Source organism: Pan troglodytes, chromosome 8 (genome assembly GCF_028858775.2).
Source record: "Pan troglodytes isolate AG18354 chromosome 8, NHGRI_mPanTro3-v2.0_pri, whole genome shotgun sequence".
Taxonomy (NCBI): Eukaryota; Metazoa; Chordata; class Mammalia; order Primates; family Hominidae; genus Pan; species Pan troglodytes.
The window spans coordinates 109,790,099-109,804,853 of NC_072406.2; the positions used below are offsets into that span (position 1 = coordinate 109,790,099).

Sequence of the window (14,755 nt, forward strand, 5' to 3'; positions counted from 1 at the left end):
TTTGTAGGAAAATCATAAAATAGGGATGAACAACAATAAATAATTAAAACCACCTATAATTTCTTTCTTTTTTTTTTTTTGAGATGGAGTCTCGCTCTCTTGCCAGGCTGGAGTGCAGTGGCGCAGTCTTGGCTCACTGCAACCTCCACCTCCTGGGTTCAAGCGATTCTCCTGCCTCAGCCTCCCAAGTAGCTGGGATTACAGGCATGCGCCACCATGCCTGGCTAATTTTTGTATTTTTAGTAGATATGGGGTTTTACCATGTTGGCCAGGCTGGACTTGAACTCCTGACCTCGTGATCTGCCCACCTCGGCCTCCCAAAGTGCTGGGATTACAGACATGAGCCACTACGCCCGGACCAAAACCACCTATAATTTCTTGAGACCTAGAGATGACCACTGCCAACTGCCAGACTTTTTTCTACACTATAGTTAGATAGGAAGATAGAATTTAGAAAGTAAAAGTGGGGTCACAATCTAACACTGGTTCCTTTTCTGCTTTCCTTTGCATCTAACACAACATTGTGATCGCTTCTTTGCCAATACATTTATATATATATTTGATAGTTCCCTGGTTAAATTTCTATATATTTTAGGATAATTGTTTCTTATCCCTTAAAGTATTAACTAGTTTACATCTTTTCACTGTTATAAACAATATTACATTTGTTTTTGGAACTAAATGTTTTATGCATATCCATTAGTGTTTCTTAAAAATGGAATTGCCGAGTCAGAGGGTCTGTTCTTTTTTTTTTTTTTTTTTTTTTGAGACAGGGTCTTGCTCTGTTGCCCAGGCTGGAGTACGGTGACATGATCTCAGCTCACTGCAACCTCCACCTCCCAGGTTCAAGTGATTCTTATGCCCAGCCTCCCAAGCAGCTGGGATTACAGGTGTGCACCACCCCACCTGGCTAATTTTTTTGTATTTTTAGTAGATACAGAGTTTCACCATGTTGGCCAGGTTAGGATCTGTTCATTTTTAAGTGTTTTTTGTGTTTTTGTTTGTTTGTTTGTTTTTTGAGACGGAGTCTCTCACTCTGTTAACCAGGCTGGAGTGCAGTGGCACGATCTTGGCTCACTGCAACCTCCGCCTCCCGGGTTCGAGCAATTCTCCTGCCTCAGCCTCCCCAGTAGTTGGGACTACAGGCGTGTGCCACCACGGTCGGCTGATTTTTTTTGGTATTTTTAGTAGAGATGGGGTTTCGCCATGTTGGCCAGGCTCGTCTGAAACTCCTGACCTCAAGTGATCTACCTGCCTCAGCCTCCCAAAGTGCTGGGATTACAGGCGTGAGCCAGCGTGCCTGGCAAGTATTTATTTTTTTGAATTCTCCCCAACTCTGCGTCGTTCTTTTGTATCTTTACTAACTGGAGGGCAAAAAAATAAAGGATTTGTTTTCATTTGTATTTTTTAAATGATTAGAGAGGTTTCCATTTTCTGTTTTGCTAATTTTTACTTTTGTTAATGGCCTATTTGCATGATTTTCCATTGGTATTTTTAAAAATTGATTTGTAGGCGTCCTCTCTACTGATCTCCTTTCAGAGGCAGATCTGGAATGCTGAGGCCTCTCCCTCACCCATCTCCTTTTTCCCACTGCAGATCTTAAATCTGACCCAGGCCTTGAAAGACAACAAGAGTCCCCTGCACCTCGTCCAGATGCCACCTGTGATTGTCGAGACGGCCCGTTCCCACCAGCGGTCTTCTAGCGAGTCCTACACACAGAGCTTTCAGAGCCGGAAGCCCTTCTTTTCATGGTGGTAGCTCCAGAGGCAGGCAGAGGAAATATTGTCAGAGACTGGTGGGAGGAAGCCTGGGGAGTGGGGTGCAGGAAAAGCCAGAGAAGCCGGTGGAGAGCAGCACCTTTAAGAGCCCTCTCTCTCTGCTTGCCACCCCGCTCAGAGCTTTCCACCCACAGGGAGAAGCACAATCAGGAACAGTGAATGCTCCTCGCCCTTCTGAGTGTGGGGGAGGCTGGAGCTCCATGCACGTAGTCCAGATGCCTGGGAAGGAACATCTCCCTTCCAGCATCTGCTGGTAGCAGGCTGGGACAGTCCCTTCCTTCCCTGACACCCTGCTCTATTGCAATTCCCTATTATATTCTGCATCAGAAAAACAAACAAAACAAAAACAACTTTAAATGCTTGTAGCAGAACCCTGGGTCATCTCATGTCAGAAACCTTTAATCCAGGCCTAAATTTGCATAGACCTGACATTCAGCTGCCTTGCAGTTGCTTCCTCCCATGAGCCAAGGTGGTGTCAGAGGGCAACTGGATGACTCGCAGTACCACAGCACTGGGACAGACAGAAGCCACACCTTTCTTTTGGGTTTTTGCCAAGCCTTCTCCATCTCCCATCAGTGCTGTGGGCTGGCTGCAAGCCTCGAAACAGTTCTCCTGGAAGGGAGGTTTTTGCTTTACCCCTGCCAGCACTTCCGCACACAATCATAGAGAACCTCTCTGCTCTCTGCTGGCCTACAGCTTGTCTGTTTCTCAAGCAGAGGCAGGAAGAGCTAGTCTTAGCATTTATATTTTAATAGGAAGTTGACTCCCAGCATGTAAAAGTGATCCACGCAGCCGGAGTGTATGCCGGGAGCTAAGTGGTCTATGGGTGAACATATCCCACCTTGCTTCCTGAGTCCTTGGTCCCAATCTTCTCATTTGTTCCTCTCGTTTTAAATTTTTCCCCCAACTCTTTTGATGTAAGAGTTCAGTTTGTCTTCGGGAGTGGGTCTCTGCAAGGGCTCTAGGATGAGTCTTGGCTTCTAAGAGGACAGGCTATTAGGTTCTTGGACTTTTTTCTGTGCTACCGCTGCTGCTTGGTAGAAGTAACAGGACGTGGATTCTGCCTCATAAGTGGCAGTTTCCCTTTTCTCTCTGACTTGTCCTAGGCCGATTTCTCTATGGCTTCCCTGAGAAAGGTGGGGCCCAAAGGAGAGAGGCCTTCAAACTGTCCCAGGTCCTGCGCAGCTCAGTGCGTATCTTCTTGCTTCCATGTGTCTTTTCCCCTGCTGCCTCACTCCCCACCCCCACTTGCCAGGTGTTTGAGCCATTTCTACACCAAAGCAAAGTACGGCCTCAGGAGGGAGTAAAAAGGGTGCCATCTGTGTCTGGAGGGGCAGCTGTGTTCATGCCCTGTGCTACTGGACATTTCACAATTCTGGCACCTTGCGATTGGTCAGTCAACCTCAGAAAGTAACTATCTTGAAGGTTTGAAAAACAACCAAAGAAAGGGAGTGAGGACTATGGCTGCATATCCTCTGCTTGCCCGGCTGCAGAGCAGAGATGTGCAGCCCTCTGGTCAGCTGGTCCAGGCTGGTGGTCCCCGCCGGTCCCCTTCCAGTCCAGCCACCAGGAGTCCACTTGTCCCGGGCTTCCACCTGGCTGACAGGAAGAATTTCTGAGAGCCGGATGTGCATGCCCTGTGGACGAAGGTACAGCTCGCCTGCCTGCCCCAATCCCAGCCCCGACAATCACATGCAGCTGACTCAGACACTGGCCTTGGGAACAATGTTCGAGAGAACACTTGCCCCTTGACTGTAGGAGCCAGAAGGGGACCCAGGTGTGCATAGCTCTCTGTAGACATTTTTACCCAAACCTGTTGGTAAAGTGCCCGTCTGGTGCTCAAGAGAGCCTGGGGGTCTAACAGGGAGCCCGGCTGCCTCACCTGGCCACAGCCTCCACACCAGATCTCCACATTGTCTTGATCCAGACCAGCTCTGTGATCAGAAGGAAATTGGGTCCAGTGTAGGAGCGAGCTGGTCCTGGGCCTGGCAGGCAAGAGTGTGGGCATCCTTTCCTGGCCTTTCTCCACTCTCCCTCAAGCCTGTGCTCAGGTTGCCTTGAATGTGGACTCTGGAAGAGCCAGGGGCCCAGAATGCCGGGGGAGGCTTCTGGGTGGCACTCATGGAACACCGTCCCTCTGCCAGCCATAGGCCCTGCCTCCAGTGTCAGGGAATGGAGGCTGGGCTGTGAGAGTGCTGCTGCCCCCTGTGTCGTTCTTCTAATCCAATGTAGAAATTGTACGTAATGTATTTAAATCAACGCAAATGTATGAATAACAAATCCAGTTCTGACCTTTTTTGTCCAGTTTCTTTGGGGGAAGGAAGACAAAGAAGGTAGGAACGGAATTTTGAGGGCAAAGAAACCTGTGTTTCCATGGAGTTGCTGAGACGTGGCTCCTGGGGCTATTTCTCCCTAATAAAGGATGATCCAGGTCCTCATTTCCAGAGTCCCGATGCTCTGAAAACCAAAAGTATTTTCATAACCCATTTGAAACCAAACCTGACCTGAACCTACACTGATAGGAAGCTATTGGTAATTATGATGTGTTCCTTTTAGTGTGATTCTTTGTTGCAGAAATGTCAATATATTTTATGACATGGTTCCCTACTAGGGATTATACAGTATTTGCTGACTACTTCCTAAGAGCCAAAAATAAAAAATCTGAATTCCAAAATAATCTAGTGCCAAGGGCTTGGGATAAGAAATGTGGACCTACAGGCTGGGTGCAGTGACTCACACCAGTAATCCCAGCACTTTGGGAGGCTGAGGTGGGTGGATCGCTTGAGGTCAGGAGTTTGAGACCAGCCTGGCCAACATGGCGAAACCTCGTCTCTACTAAAAATACAAAAATTAGCTGGGTGTGGTGGCACACGCCTGTAATCCCAGCTACTTGGGAGGCTGAGGCAGGAGAATCACTTGAACCCGGGAGTTGGAGGTTGCACTGAGCCGAGATTGCACCACTGCATTCCAGCCTGGAGTAAGACTTTGTCTCTAAGTAAATAAAAATAAATAAATAAATAAATAAATAAATACACAATAAAATAAAAAAGAGGACCTACCTAGCTCAAGGTAGTAGTGGTTCCTCCTCTCGGCCACCAGAGGGCAGCCCTGCCCTGTGTACATCACTGCCCCACTTCAAACCCTGAATAATCAAGCATATAGGGTGGGTGGAGAGGGAGAAGAAAGCTAATAATAAGCACAGAGTATGCCTCTCTTGAGGTGGAGCCAGAACTGTGGGAAAAACCCTGCCTTCAAGGGTTTCCAGGCCATGGGAAGCCTAGGATATAACGCGGGCAACTTCAGAATCATCAGTCCACCTTGGGATGGTCAGCCCATAAGGATGAAGAAACCAAATGAGGATCTGGCACCACTAGTTTGACTACAGATTAAGCCAGCCCAAGGCCTCAGCCTACTGTGCTGGGCTGACCATGACAGTCTTCCCCCTTCTCCTGATCCTATGGATCAGGACTGCTGCAGAGACTCCCCTCTTTACTCCCGATCCAACAGACTCTGGAAAAGGAGGCTGTGGTCCAGGGGCTCAGCATGGGGGTGAAAAAGGAGAGGGAGGTGAAAAGGAGAGAGGAGGCCAGCCCTGATTTTTCCTTCCTGGGGACACTCTTGCCCCTCCCACTCTGTTTCATTTCCTCCCCTTCTGTGACAGACTCACACAGCTCTTGATGCAAATGTTTTTATTTGCCACTTAAACTACAGTTTCCCTGTGCTATCCTGATGGTGTGGGGGTGTGGAACAGGCTGCTGGAACCATGGTTTACAGTAGTAGCAGGTAGATTAGTAGCATGAGTGGTGAAATGCTGCATCTGAGTGCCTGTCACTTTGCTCCCAGGGGAATATCATGCAGCCCAGGAATAGTGTTAGATTGGGAAGGACTGTGGCAGGAACAGTCACTGTCTCTCCTCATTTTGGTGAGGAATGGGTCCCACGTAATGGAGAGCTCAACAGAAGCATCCAGTCTTGTTCTGAATGGAGCAGGTCAGTGGCAGCAGCCTCTTGCTTTCATTTACCTCTTTGGGCTGCTTGCCTAAAGTCTCTCTTCCTTCACCTCCCCAGGCCCTTTGGCAAGAGGGAAGACACTGCCATTCCTGGCTCTTTCCCTGGATCAGTGTCTGATCTGGTGGAGGTAGCTTGTGGGGCCTGACTTCCTCCAGTTCCGGCGGATCCTGGCACTTTTCTTCCTAGAGTGCAGATACTGCTCACTGGAGGCTGTCTCTGTGGCACTCTGTGGGTCGGCCAGTGCAGAGTGGGGCTCCAGGATTCTGCAGAGAACAAGTGTATGATTAGCCAACATCAATAGGGAGAATGGAATGGGGACTTTGAGAGATTTTGTCATGGTGGACCATAAAACATATGATTTGGAGCAAAATGAGACCGGGGCTCTGCTCTGGTCTTTCCCCCTCTGAGAACTGTCTGACTAGACAAAGTTTACAGATTTCTCTGCAGTAGAAAGGGTTGGACCAGATCAGGTTGTGCAAAACTCAACATTTCTTCATCCTCATCCTGTACTCATGGCAGATGTCATAAGTCATGCTATTAAGCTGGTTTGATAAGCAGTGAGTACTAATTAACTGGAGTTAAATACAAGCTATGACACTGACTTGCCGTCTCAGGACCTGATGACCTCCAAAGGCCTGTTTAGGTCTGATGTTCTGATTGTGGGCCCCAGAGAAGGCAGCAGAGAGATGAAGCCCAGAGCATCACCCATAGTGATTGGTTGAGGCCAAGTGGTTCAGCTCCATCCCTTTGGGTTCACTGTTCCTGGGCTGGCAGTGGCCTAGGCAAAGAAGTGGCCCACCAGGGAGACTGGGGAGAGATCTCAAGGTAAAAGTTTTCAACAATTTTTAACCCATAATGCCTCGACAGTACATTCCTAGGCTATATTCTCTGTAATCCCCCAGCCAAGATTTTAATTAGGCTTTAAAAAAAAAAAAAAAAAAAGAGAATCTCACTCTGTCACTCAGGTCACTCAGGCTGGAGTGCAGTGACAGGATCATAGCTTACTGCAGCCTCAAACTCCTGGCCTCAAGTGATCCTCCTACCTCAGCCCCTGGAGTAGCTGGGACCGCAGGTGCATGCCACCATGCCTGGCTAATTTCTCTTTTTTTTGGGGGGGGAGGGTGTGGTGTGTGTGTGTGTGTGTGTGTGTGTGTGTGTGTGTGTTTTCAGAGACAGGATCTCGCCATGTTGCCCAGGCTGGTAAGCTGAGAATAACAGCAGAATGAGGTGATGCTACTAGGACTCAGGCATCTCTTTCCATGGGAGTTCACAGGGTTGTATATGACTCCAAAAGTAACAGCAATCTTTTTTTTTTTTTTTTTTGAGACAGAGTCTCGCTCTGTCACCCAGGCTGGCTGGAGTGCGGTGGCGTCATCTCAGCTCACTGCAACCTCCACCTCCCAGATTCAAGTGACTCTCCTGCCTCACCCTGCTGAGTAGCTGGGATTACAGGTGTGTGCCACCACACCCAGCTAATTTTTGTAATTTTAGTAGAGACAGGGTTTCACCATGTTGGTCAGGCTGGTCTCAAACTCCTGACCTAGTGATCTGCCTGCCTCGGCCTCCCAAAGTGCTGGGATTACAGGGATGAGCCACTGCACCCACCAACAGCAATCTCTTAAGTGCCAACCAAGTGGTGACACTGTGTAGACCTTATAACCACCCCAATGGTGGGCAGGCACTTTACAGTGAGGCCAAGTAACTAGCTCCAGGCCACACAGCCATGCAGTGGTGGAACAGGCATTGGTGCTCTTCCCTCAGCCATCCAGTTCTAGGAACCTACCTGAGGCGGCTGCAGTGGTGTAGCGAGTGGCCCAGGGGTTTCTGCCTTGGGGGCCTCTTCCTGCGCAGCCTCTTGAGGGCCTCAGCCACACGGTGATCCCCTGCACATTCCCAGATGATCTGTGCCCGTTCCTCGGCCAGCTGGTCCCCGCTGCGTTGAAACAGGCCTTGGATCTGCAGCAGCTCGGCGTCCTGGAAGATGTTGGCCAAGGCCTGCTTGCGGCCCCGGGCCTCAATCGGGGCCTGCCAAGGGGGTGGCTCACTGACCACCGAGGCTGGGGTACCCATTGTGGATGCTCTGAGGATGCAAAGCATGGAGACATCATCAACTCAGCTGGTCCTTCCCAGACCTGGGGGTCCTGGCTAATCCTAGGGCTTCTGATGTTTCCATTCTCCAAGAGCTAAACTGGAGGAAGTCTCCTGCCTTAAAATCACTTAAGCACTTATGTGTCAGACCCCCATATTATCTCATTTAGGATTCAAAGCAACCCGTGAGGTAAGAATTATTGTTTATCCTCATTTTACCGATGAAGAAGTGCAACTCAGAGGGGTTAAATGACTTGCCAGCGTCACAAAGCCACGTGCACATGCAGAGCCAGCAGTTGAACCCAGGTCTGTCTAGCTGTAGATTCCATGCAGACGCCAGGATGCCCAGTAGCAGCTCAATCAACTGTGTTGAGTACTTATACCAGGCACCTGTAAGAGCTTGCTTCACATAGTATCAATGAGATATAACAAGCACAACAGCCCTGTAAGGTAGGTATTTTAATCCTCCTCATTTCACAGATGAGGAATCTGAGGAAAGGTTAAGTCATCCATGGTTCTGCAACTAGGATGAGAACCCAGGCCTCTCTGATGCTAAGGCCCAGGTGCCATAGCACAAAGGTAAGAGAGGAGTTGTGCAGCTGGGCTACCCGAGTTGGAATCCCACTTCTACCCCCTCCACCACTTACTGGCTGGGCATCCCCCCTGCCTCAGCTGCCTCCCGTGTCAAATTATCACCTAGTACTACTACCTACTTTGTAGGATTAATTTGAAGATTGAAGGAAGACAAAGTATATAGAATAGTGGTCAGTGTTTTCAATCTATAAAATTGAGACATCATCCCACCTCCTATCTTCAAGACCCTGGGGATGAACCAAATCCGTATAATTTAGCAAACATAGTATGAAATGAGCCAATCAGATCTAACCACAGTCCAGTGGACCTAATGAGCAAGAGGTGGAGGCAGAAGAGGAGGCTACAAGGGTTAGAATATACTGTCAAGGGCAGAGGCTGAAACTTATAAGAAAGTTCAATAGAAGTTAGACTCTGTGTCAATGTCTCCCATCATATCCAGGAAGTGAAAATTAAAGGATCTCCCTTGATTCTAGATAGTTCACTTTGAATAATAAAGGCCTAAGAAGCTTACCCACCCATCCTTGTCTCCAGCACAGCCTGGAAACAAGGGAAGCCTGGCATTACATAAAACAGGTTTTGAGTCCCAACTCTGACACCTTAAGCAAGTTACCCAACCTCGTCTCTGAGCCTGTTTCCTTAACTGTCAAATGGGGATAAGATTACCCACTTCTTAGGGTTATAGTAAGGATAAATGAGCCCAGTATATCAGTTACCCAATAAGAGCTAAATAAAATTATATCAGTTACCCAATAAGAGGATAAATAAAAAATTTAAGAATACAATGATATGGCTGGGTGTGGTGGCTCACACCTGTAATCCCAGCACTTTGGGAGGTGAGGCGGGCGGATCATCTGAGGTCAGGAGTTCAAGACCAGCCTGACCAACATTGAGAAACTCCGTCTCTACTAAAAATACAAAATTAGCCAGGCGTGGTGGCGCATGCCTGTAATCCCAGCTACTCGGGAGGCTGAGGCAGGAGAATCACTTGAACCCAGGAGGCAGAGGTTGCGGTGAGCCGAGATCCCGCCATTGCACTCCAGCCTGGGCAACAAGAGCAAAACTCCGTCTTAAAAAAAAGAATACAATGATACAACAATTAAAAAATACAAATAAAAAATAGATACATTGTAACTACAAAACATTCACATTGTATTAGGTATTATAAGTACCCTAGAGATGATTTAAAGCATGCAGGAGGATGTGCGCAGTCTATAGGCCAACATGGCATTTTATGTAAGTGACTTAAGCGTCCCACGGAGGAGCCTGGAACCACCCTCCATGGATGCTGAGGAATTTATAAACACAAATCCTCCTCTGTTGGCCTCTGTGACCTTTGTACCTGGGTCAGGGGTACAGGTAAACCCTCCTCTTTCCTCCAAGCTGTGTGGCACAGCCAGCTGATGACAGGCCTGTGCTCCCACCCATCTCTCCCAGCCCCAGGCCTGCTGGGGAGAGGAGGAGCAGGTCCTGCTGCTTCTCCAGGGCCTGGTTGCCTAAGTCAGACCTCATTCCACAGCCAGCTACAGAGACAGCTGTCAACAGCAACCAGCTTCCAAAGGGGGAAAAGGAACATTAAAATATTTTTAAATTAAAATATTTATATGCTCATCATAAGAGGCAAACAGTACAAAAGCTTATATATAAAAACTTTTCCAATTTCCTATCAACCCACTTGCAGAAGTAACCCTTCCCCTAACCTGCCTTTTGTTCTCTGTAAGAGTTTGAATTGTCTCCGCCCCACTCATACTCCCAAAATATGACTCCCTCCCTTGCCCTGGCCTTCTCCGCTCCTCACCTCAATAGTCACCCTCATTATCCCAATCATTTCTATGCTCACTCTGTCCCAGTTTCCAGGCCTTCTATCATAAAAACTCCACCCTGTTTTCAAAAGATTTAACAACTACAATAAAGCTGCAGAAGACTTCCAGATGAGTTAACGTCATGAAAATTGTATTTTATTTGGAAAATGGAAATTTAAAAATCTGCCTCTCCTTAGGTGCTATTATGAAAATCCAGTTAAAACCTAATCTATATGGTAATTAAGCCCCCAGAGCTGGATGACATAAACACACTGTGACAAGAAGACAACAGTCGCCAAGTAACACTTTTAGGCTGATAAAAAGAAAAGCTAACTATGGGATATTTACTCTGGATCAGGCAATACGTATGATATCCTTTAATCCTCAAAACAATTCTAGGAGTTAGGGACTGTTATCCCATTTCACAGGGAAGTAAAGGGAAGCTAAGATGCAAATATGAGTACCAGTGGCTTAGCCGAGGCCAGAGGTGGTTCAAATGACTGCAGCCCATGCTTTTATTTTTATTTTTTTTTTGAGAGTGAGTTTTGCTCTTGTTGCCCAGGTTGGAGTGCAGTGTTGCAATCTCAGCTCACTGCAACCTCCACCTCCTGAGTTCAAGTGATTCTCCTGCCTCAGCCTCCCGAATAGCTGGGATTACAGGCGTCCCCCACCACTCCCGACTAATTTTTTGTATTTTTAGTAAAGACAGGGTTTCACCATGTTGGTCAGGCTGGTCTTGAACTCCTGACCTCAGGTGATCCACCCGCCTTGGCCTCCCAAAGTGTTGTGATTACAGGTGTGAGCCACTGCGCCCGGTCAGCCCATGCTTTTAAACCCCCGAGCTGGCTTCACAGCCAGGCAGCTTAAAGAACACTTCACATTTCTATGAAGAATGCTTTCCTATTCCCACCTAATTCATGAAGGGGAAATCCTACCAATGGAAAGGGAAGGACAATGAATTATCCCACCTGGTGGAGGCAGGGGTGGAGCTGTGGAATTTCGTTAGTCTGTTCTCTAGGGTCAGGGCTCTTTCCTGGGTGACAGCCCAGCCTTGAGCCGTAGCACTCTAAAGAGGAAGAGCCCAGCTTCCACAGAAGAAATCAAGAACTGCAACCCAGCCCAGTGCACAGAGCCCTGGCTTACGAGTCAGAGGAGTCGGTTCAAGCCCTACTTCTGCCACTCACTGGCTGAAAAACCTCAGGCAATTCACATCCCCTCTGTGGGTCAGCTTCCCTGTTACTGCTATAAGAACAGCTTGATGCTGTTTGTTTCTGAGGGCCTGCACCAGTGCTGAGAGTCAACAATTCCACCTGCAGGTAAGTCTGTACAGAAGGAGGAACGGAGCTACTTGTCTGCCAAAGCCTAGGGGCAATGTGTGGACAGGTCTGGCTAACTGGGTGCTAGGAAATTCCCCAGCCAGTAGCTCCCTTTCTCCTCCCTACTCTATGTTGTTTTGCTGCAGTGGGCCCTGGGGTTAGCATCTGGTAGAAAACAGAACTCACAGCTCTAAAGCTCCCTAGTGACCTCAGCTGGCAATGACCAAGCCCGGGGCAGACGCCTAGGCAGGTCTGGGGTAGTAGGAGAAAGGGTGATATCTGGCCTCACCTCCCCAGGAAAAGAAGGGCAATAAGGATCATGTAGCAGCAGCTGCCTCGGGGAGGAAATGGCTTGGAGCCTGACTTCCCAACAACCTCTCCCAGGATGGCAAGGCTTTGACTCCACAGCTTCAGCGAGCTGCGAGTCACAAACATACCAAGAAACCCTCAGGGAGAGTCTGAGCCTCCAGCCTCAACCCTCCTTGAACCTTAGGGAGGGCTTAGCACCTCCAGATTTTGAGGCCCCTCACTCTTTTTACTCTTTTTTTTTTTTTTTTTTTTTTGAGGCAGAGTCTCACTCTGCCACCCACGCTGGAGTGCAGTGGTGCAATCTCAGCTCACTGCAACCTCTGCCTCCAAGGTTCAAGCAATTTTCTTGCCTCAACAACCTCCCAAGTAGCTGGGATTACAGGTGCCCACCACCACGCCCGACTAATTTTTGTATTTTTAGTAGAGACAAGGTTTCACCATGTTGGCCAGGCTGGTCTTGAACTCCCGACCTCAAGTGATCCACCCACCTCATCCTCCCAGAGTGTTGGGATTATAGGCGTGAGCCACCATGACCGGCCAAGCCCCTCACTCTTGGCTCTGTCTCTTATTCTGGGATTCAGACAGCAGAGTGAGGCTGGGAATAAAACTAGGCTGATTCCAGGTAGGATTAGATGGTTAAGTTTTGGGAAAACCGATGAAATGTCAAATCAGAACACTTTTATTATCAAAAGAAACTTTTCCTGTCTCATTCAATGTGTTCAATAGTTATTTTCCCTCCAATTTCCTGGAGAAGACCTTAGTCCAGGAAAAGTCAGTGTATACTTGCACAATAGTACTTTTGAAAACTAGAAAATGAAACCATGGGGCTATTAAAAGATTACAAATGGACCTTTCATTTCAGAGCTGACATAAAAGAAGGTAAGTATGGGTCTGTGTACAAACAAGTAAAGACCAATTGCAAAATACTTCAATTTGACACAAACTAGGTTGAAAGTAAACCCCAAAGGAAATAGCAAACGTTGAAAATGACAAAGTTCAACTTGTTCTGAAACAGGCAATAAGTGAAGAACTGTGGAACCCTAGCAAAGAAATATATTTAAAAAGTGACTCACCATGCAATGAATTTGCAATATATAAATATGGCGTGCAATTGAGCACTCTTTGCAATATACGAAGTTCAGTTCAGACAGCTATTCTAGGAGAGTATCTCACTGCAGTCCCAGGGAGGCACAGGTAACCACCAGAGGCAGAACACATTTGGGTGAGCTGGCAACTCCTAGGTCCTCATGCAGGAGGAGGCCCCCTTCCAATAACCCAGGTGATAGCAATAATCTCTGTAATCAGGGGCCTAGGGGCCCTTAGAAAAATTACTGGAGGCTCTGGCCCAAGGCCTGAATCAATACTTGGGACCCTGGCCTGCTATCCTATACAGACATGCCACTGGACAGCAGCCAAAATCGGTGGCTCCTCAAATGGGAAGCCCAGTTCAAATGGCTGTGTGGGCTTCCCCACCAGCAGGGCCTAGCCTCAGGGAGGTATGCCTAGAGAACTGGATATACATTGGCCTCCAAATCCATGCCCCTGGAGGTGGAGAAAGGAACTGGGCCCTTTCCCCAGACCAGTTCTCATATATGACCTGGAAATAAACTGCTACTAGATCTAGGGATAACCCTTTCAAGATTTCTAGAACCCTGAATTCTGGCTGTGCTGCTAACTGGGTGACCTTGGATAAGTCTCAGTTTCCCCTGCCACAAGTTGCTCGTCATCAAAATAGTGAGTATAAGGCCGGGCCTGGTGGCTCATACCTGTAATCCCAGGACTTTGGGAGGCTGAGGTGGGAGGATTGCTTGAGCCCAGGAGTTCGAGACCAGCCTGGTCAACATAGCAAGACTGCCTCTACAAAATTTTAAATAAGCTTTTTAAAATAAATGGTGAGTATAAATAACCCTTAACAGGAAAAGGGAGATTAAGTTTGTGACGGCATTCCTTCTAGTACCTGGTATACCACAGACATTCTATGTATGCTGGTTGAATGAATAAATGATGAAGGGAAAAGCTGTTTGACTACCAGGGGCTATAGAATCATTGTCATTTTCATCATCACAGCCATCAACAAATCTGTGTACTTTTAAATCATAGCTTTATGATTAAAATCATAGAGGCAGCTTGTTCAGTGTCAAGCGCAGAACAGAGCACGTTCAGATGGGTGCTTTCTTTCCTCCTCACTTGAGGTGGCACTATTGTTATACCCATTTTACAGATGAGAAAGCTACACCCAAAGTCACACAGCTGGCAGGTGATGGAAGCTGGGACATGAACCCAGGCAGTCTGACCCCAGCACCCGGGCTCTCAAGCCACTGTTATTTTTGTTCCTGCCAGATGGCTGAGGAGGTCTTCTGGGGAAGGTCGGTCCCAGAAGCCTTTCGGAGGCTATCTGCTTCTGTAGATTGTGGAAGGAGCAGGGAGGGATCCAAAGTCAGGACTCCCAAGCTAGCCTCTGTACCCTCTGCACTCCACTGCCCGGTGGAGAATTGGAGCAGGTACTCACCACACTGAAGGGCAGCTCCGACAGACCTCAAATGGGGATGGGGCAAGCTAAGATGCGCCCACTCCAACCTCTTCCACAGCCTTCAGAAAGGGCAGGCGCAGCTCTGGGCTTCCTGCTGCGAAGGTGCTTACAAGGGCCAGTCGGTGATCACGGGCAGCACAAGAGCATGGCAGAGGGTATCCTGGCCGAGGTCCTAAGGCGACATCTGCAGCACGAGGAGGCCCCGGGGCTCAGACGTGGCCGCTTCGCAGAACGACGGGGCCACTTAGGAGTGGATCTGGCGGTCGCGTCCCGCTGGCACCCCGGCTCTGACTGTCGCCCTCCGGCTCCCACCGCAGCGCCGAGCTGGGCC

At 48.4% G+C, this 14,755-nt stretch overlaps 2 protein-coding genes across 2 annotated transcripts in view; one reads left to right on the top strand and one right to left on the bottom strand.

The window, feature by feature from the left end:
* PI4K2A (phosphatidylinositol 4-kinase type 2 alpha) overlaps positions 1–4,069 on the top strand; it is a 34,983-nt gene extending 30,914 nt beyond the window's left edge. Inside the window, exon 9 of the mRNA XM_507965.6 lies at positions 1,597–4,069. Coding sequence (XP_507965.2) covers positions 1,597–1,758 — 162 coding nt within the window. The 3' untranslated portion in view covers positions 1,759–4,069. The remainder of the gene's footprint in view (positions 1–1,596) is intronic.
* Positions 4,070–5,452: 1,383 nt separating this feature from the next.
* On the bottom strand, positions 5,453–14,542 carry AVPI1 (arginine vasopressin induced 1). Its single transcript, XM_001165024.8, has 3 exons — positions 14,404–14,542; positions 7,572–7,868; positions 5,453–6,051 (listed from the first exon to the last, which is right to left on the bottom strand). The coding sequence occupies exons 2-3, from the start codon at positions 7,856–7,858 to the stop codon at positions 5,895–5,897; spliced, it is 444 nt and encodes a 147-aa protein (XP_001165024.3). The 5' UTR covers positions 7,859–7,868; positions 14,404–14,542; the 3' UTR covers positions 5,453–5,894.
* Positions 14,543–14,755: the final 213 nt, after the last annotated feature.